Genomic DNA, 6,000 nt, shown 5'->3' with positions numbered 1-6,000 from the left:
ACACTGAAAGATGAAGGAAGTCAGAATGTCAGGGTCTTCTGAGCTATTATTTTTTTCTACAGTGTCCAAGAATGTATATTAGGCTCAGTCAAACACCTGGACTTCCTTTTTACTGGTACTGAATATCTCTAATTTGCAGTGACAGTTAGGGTTTTCAAAGGAGTTTGCAGTACCTGTAAGTTTAATTGTTTGCATTGTGGATACTGCAGACACTGTGAAGAATCCCCCTGTGAGTGCTTACAAAAACCAGGGTGGAGTCCTGTTTTCCAGAAGATCTTTTAGGATTTTGTAAGTACAATTAATAACACAGAGCTCAAGTGCCCTTCCCATTGTCATCAATAAACTTGCGTTCAGCCAGTGGCAGCAAAGGTGTTAGAATGAATAGGAAGTTACAAGAGGAAGTGTGAAAAATAGACTGAAGGCAGCGTAATGTTGATGGTAATCATCATGCTTCTTTACAGAGAAGATGAAGAACTCTCTGCTGGCAGCTATCTTTTTACTTGTTAGAGGTGAGTTTTCATATACTGCACAGCTTACTGCCGCTTATGAACAGCAAAAATGCTTAATGCAACTCAAGGATTGGGGCCGCATGAACAAAATCGTGACCGAATTAAATTCTGTGAGTGGGCGCAGCAACCACCAGCAACACTTTGCCTGTTTCTTTCGCGGTTGTCTTGACCAACAATTGTTTTTTTTCCCTTTTTCCCCTCCCGTGTGTGCTCCGCAGACTCCTGCCGCTGCGCGGACTGGGACTCTCCGTTCTGCCGGCAGCTCCCAGGTGGGTGTGGGTGCATCGCTGCTCCGGCCGTGCCCGCTCCCAGGGACATCGGGAAGCCCTGGAAGCACTCCCGCCTTTCCCGAAAGGAAAACCCGACGGGGGAGGTGTGTGTGCCCGGCGGCAGGGCCGGGGGTGACCTGCAAAAATGCATCCAGGCATGGCCAGCAGCCGCCGCCTGGAAAGACAGGGATGCCCCGATGTCTTTGTGTGACGGAGACCTCTGCTCTCCGCTTGACCAGCGGGGATGGCGAGGAGGAACAGTGCAACACACTTGGATAGAGCATTACGGAGCGGTGGGTGGGCATTCGGTGTGCTTTGTGCTGGATTTATTGTAGGCAGGAGCATCCTGCTTGCTAGCAGACACAGCAGAGATGACAGGTTCTTGAGTACGCAGTGACACTGGGCGAGACATCTGCAGCAGGACCGTGTTCTTCTGAAATTAGCCATAGATAATTATCTAGTCCTTGCAATTAACCTGTCAGACGAAGCTCCACTAAATAGTTAGTGAGAAAACCAGATGCTCAGGAAGAAAAACAGAAAGTTCTAGAGTGGTAAAATTAAAGGTGCGTGGTTTGGGGTTTGGTTTGTTTGTTGGTTTGAGTTTTGTTGTGGTTTTTTTTGTTTGTTTGTTTTGTTTTGTTTTGTTTTGTTTTGTTTTGTTTTGTTTTAGTGGAGAAACTGAACTGTGTTTTCTTCAGAACAAAGAAATTTTTTTGTTTCTTTGCATAGTTCTTGTAGAACACTCATTATACAGCTAGTGGCTATTCTAGGCCTGAGAAGAATTAGTAATATATATGTTAAGGTGGAGCAGTGCAGTAAAATAAAGAAAGTATTAGCATAACAATGAATGTGCATATGGACACTAATATCCACAAACAGGACAAGAGAAAATAAAAGTGTGCAAGATTCATTATATTCATCTGGTGAAAATAATGTAGAACTTCAGAATATAGGGAGTAGGAGTATGCATTGGGGTGTTAGTTGAGCTAATACACTATTTCCACACACAAAATCTACTATTTTTAATTTGTCTGCTCTAATACAACCATCTCATAGACAAAGACAGGGGGATTTTGTAAAACTTAGAGCAATACAACCCCTGCAGGGAAAGATAGGTCTGCAAGGTGGTAGGCACCATGTAGATCTGAGTTAATAGAACTCGTCTCAAATAGTTTCAGGAGCAGTTAATTATCAATGTATTGACATGAAGTATTACAGTAGTTCCAAAAAGGTTTGGTTTTCAGGTGTTTCTTCAAAACAATGATGTAGAAACACTGACTTAGTGTAAGGTTTAATTCAGAGTAAAACAGGAGAGGAATTTGAGAGCTATTGCTCTTTTCCTTGCTGTTGACAGACACCATGTTCATGGGTGAGGAGGCCAAGGTGTGGTTTGGTGGTCAGACCAGAAAAGCAAGGAATTCTATAATATTTCACATTGCTGTGGAAATAAGGAAAACATGATCTCCACCTTCCTGAAAGGAACCTGCACACACCTGAACTGACACAGCACACCTTTATTAGAAAAACATTATTCATTTAGTATGAGAAAAGAAGTGTCATAAGGTGAGGGTATTAAAGTCAGTGCTATACTAATTTGACACAATTTTTTCCCAAAAGGCCTTTTAACTGAAATAAGCATTTGTTATTTCAATGATGAAAAGAATGCCAAGGTGTAGTGCAGAGCCTGTGATATGAGGACGCTTTGTAACTCAGGTTGTAGGAAGAAATGAGGAGAGGAGAACTGATTTTTTAACTCATAATCTAGGTTATGAGATACCATAACTGTGCTACAACACCAGCTTCAGACATACTCCTATTTATCTATCACACAGCAAAACATTTCTTATTCAAGATTCAATAGGCCTATAGGTAACTTGTGAAACCTAACAAGTATGAAGGACGTGTGGCTACTCATCAGGAAAAAATTCACCTTAAGCATCCCATGCCTGTTGAGATCCTTGTTTACTTTTCTAAACAAGAACAAAAAAAATCTGAGTCCTTTTCAAAAGTCCTTTAGGTGGTGCTTTAAGACAGCTTGACTGATTATTCTGAACTGATAGTTCATACAGTGAGACACAAAGCAAAACAAGAACAAGTCATATTTTATCATCAGCATTTCTGATAAGAGATTTTTTAAATACTGACATAAACTTAATCACTAAAGACAAAAAACAAATTCCTTTAATAATGTCATCAGTGTTTACTTTCACATCAGCTGAAAAACCAGTATGTTCAGTTGCAAAAAAAAGGCCCATATTTCTCTTTTAAAAATTAATAACAAGTAATTTTACACAATTTATACAGTAATTTAAACTTATGCTCCCCCTATTTTATAATGCATTCTTTATAAAGCTGGCAGTATAAAAGCAATATTGTTTTTATCCAGCAATAGTGTATAGTTCTGAACTTCAGATAGAGATTGATGGTTTTGAAATAATTCTAGGGTCTAGTTGACCAGTTCTTGCCTGGTTTTTATTTGGTTTCATTACTAATGACTTTGAGTCAGTTAATGATTGCCTGTGATAGGTCTTTTCCAGTGCTCATGTTTTCATCTTCCAGATTGGGACAATGAATTGGTGTGTTACAAAGAATTAAGTGAGGATCTAACCTGTACCTGGCTGCCAGTACCTAGTGCTGCAAATACAGTTAATTATACTGTATACTTAAAATGGTAAGTCTGAAAAGTAATCTCAGAGAACAAAAAGCTCTTATTGCTGTTAGATGTGAATTCCATCTGCCAGAGTTTTGCTCCAGTGTATTTCATCACGTTATGGGTGGTTACGCAATGCTGGTCAACCTTTCATCACTTCTCATCAATGCCTATTGATTTTTAAGAGCTTGGTAGGAGAGTGGTAGGTTGATTTTGGCTAGACATCACTATCTATCTGTTCTATCTCTCCCCTTCTCAGCCCAACAGGACAGAGAAAATATGACAAAGGGTCATGGGTCGAGAAAAGGATAGGAAGAGATCTCTCAGCAGTTATTGTCATGGGCAAAACAGACCTGACTTGGGAAAATGAATTTATTAACATTCAAATCAGGGTAGAGTAATGAGAAATATAGCTAAAACTTGAAACACTTTCTCCTTCTCTGCCCCGCCCCCCCCCCTCCCCCCCCCCGCCCTCCCAACTTTTCTTCTTAGTGGGCTTAGCTCTTCTCCTGAATTCTCTACCTCCTCCACCACAGCACTGTGGGGGAATGGGAAATAAGATTTTGATCAGTCCATTACGTGTTGTATCTGTCACTTCTTTTCTCTTCTGGCTCTTCCTCTGGTCCAGCATGGGAATCCTCCCACAGGAGACAGTCCATCGTTAACTCCTCCAGCATGACTCCTTGGGGCTGCATTTCTTCATGAATTGCTCCAATATCAGTCCCTTCCATGGGGTGCCAGCCCTTCCAGAGCAGCCTGCTCCAAAGCAGGTCTCTCAAGGGTTCATAGGCCCTGCAAACCTTCTCCAGTGTGGGCTGCTCTCTGCTGCTCCCACATCTTCTATTCCTCTCCGCCAGCTGCTGTTGTGCAGCAGTTTTTTCCCTCTTTTAAATGTGTTATCCCAAGGCACTTCCACCACGGGTAATGGGCTCAGCCTTGGCCAGCAGCAGGTCTGTCCTGAAGTCAGCTAGAGCTGGCTTTGTTGCACATGGGGAAATCTTATTGCAGCTTCTCACAGAAGCCCCTCTGTAGCAATCTGCTCCCCTGCTCCCATGCCTTGCCATGCAAACCCAGTTCAAAGTCATTATACATCCTACCATGCCTCCAACACACAGTTTAGAGCAGTATTGCCAAGGATCAGCTTACTCAGTTACCTTTATTTGCAGTATTGAATTTTATTGACTATTCAACACAGACGCAAAGTAAAAATAAAATTAAAACAAACAGCAAAAACATAAACAGACATTAAGCTTTTGTTTTATGTATTATGTATTTTGCTATAGCACATACCCAGGGAGATGTCAGATATGGCATAATTTCTGGTAATGATGAATTATCAAGTAGTGGTTTCACAGACGGAATGAATCTGTAGGGTTAATTTTGAACTGATTATCTCAAATATGATATCTTCTGTTGCAGCTGCATTATAAAATTGAATTTCCTCATTTTATATCTAGACATCTGGAATCTCCCATGAGATTAGGGACTTGTTCAGAAATAGAGACGTGAGATCAGAAGACATGATCTTCACCATGCAACTGTATCATGGGGTACATAGAGTACAACACTGTATGCCGTTGGTAAATTCTGATATTCATTGCTGATTATTTTGCCACATAACCACCTCTTGCCATTAAAAATGAGCTGTGGTTAGAAGCGTCTCCTAAAGCTAAGAAAATGTCACCACACTGGGAAATTCCCCAGGGTGATCATCTTCACATTGCAGAGGAGCAAAGCAACCACCTCAAGGCTGAGGTTACTCCCCCCATCAGATTCAGTATTTTCTCACTGGAGGTAGCAGCTGACATCAATTTGCAATAAGCACCAAATTCCACCACATTTACTGTCTTTCCTCTTGGGACTTCAAGGAATCCATTTCTTTGGAAGGGCAGAAAGATCTATGAAACTACTCTGTTTCTGAAGAGATGTTATCTGTTGAAATATTTGTAATCAGGTTGATCTTAAACTCCTAAGCCAAAACCAGAGTGTTCTGTTCCCAGGCTGCAGGGCTGATATAATGAAGAGACAAGGCAGAAAAAAGAATGAAAGAGGATGTCAGTGGGGGAAGAGGGAGACAATTCCTTGGCAGAAGCCTTGATGTTTCCCAGTCAGAGCAAAGACTTTAACCTCTGTCTCCTAAGCTTCCACCTGGTGGTCCTAAAGACAAACTTCCTATCTCCTCCTTTATTGGTTAAAAGGAAAGAAAAAAACCCACATGTGAAAAGGCTTTTAGATTGCCAAGAGGAGGATATCACCCCTTCCTGCATGTAACATCAATTTGATGTTGTAATAGTTCCTTGTCCTTGCTCCTTATGATTTAGTTGTCAGGAAGAAAAAGATTAAAGATAAACACTCCTACAGAAAAGTTCCAAACAAGAATTCAAAATCATGCTTTGAAATTTTAATGGCTGATTCATAGCTAGCCTGGAGCAGAAGACAGGAAAACCTTCAAGCAGTTTTTCTCAGGTATTAAATATTGAATTATGATGTGTGTAATTTAATACTTGAAATGCATAGCTAGGCAATTAGTATGCTAGCCCTTCTCTTTAAGAACACTGAACTTGCACAAATC

At 40.9% G+C, this 6,000-nt stretch overlaps 1 protein-coding gene across 1 annotated transcript in view; it reads left to right on the top strand.

Moving 5' to 3' along the window:
* The first annotated feature begins 334 nt into the window (after positions 1-334).
* The window catches only part of LOC134564589 (interleukin-31 receptor subunit alpha-like), a 32,054-nt gene continuing 26,388 nt past the window's right edge, over positions 335-6,000 (top strand). The window contains exons 1-3 of the mRNA XM_063423487.1: positions 335-509; positions 728-778; positions 3,338-3,449. Coding sequence (XP_063279557.1) covers positions 467-509; positions 728-778; positions 3,338-3,449 — 206 coding nt within the window. The 5' untranslated portion in view covers positions 335-466. The remainder of the gene's footprint in view (positions 510-727; positions 779-3,337; positions 3,450-6,000) is intronic.

This window comes from Prinia subflava, chromosome Z (assembly GCF_021018805.1).
Source record: "Prinia subflava isolate CZ2003 ecotype Zambia chromosome Z, Cam_Psub_1.2, whole genome shotgun sequence".
NCBI lineage: Eukaryota > Metazoa > Chordata > Aves > Passeriformes > Cisticolidae > Prinia > Prinia subflava.
This window is presented reverse-complemented; position numbering and strand designations above follow the sequence as displayed.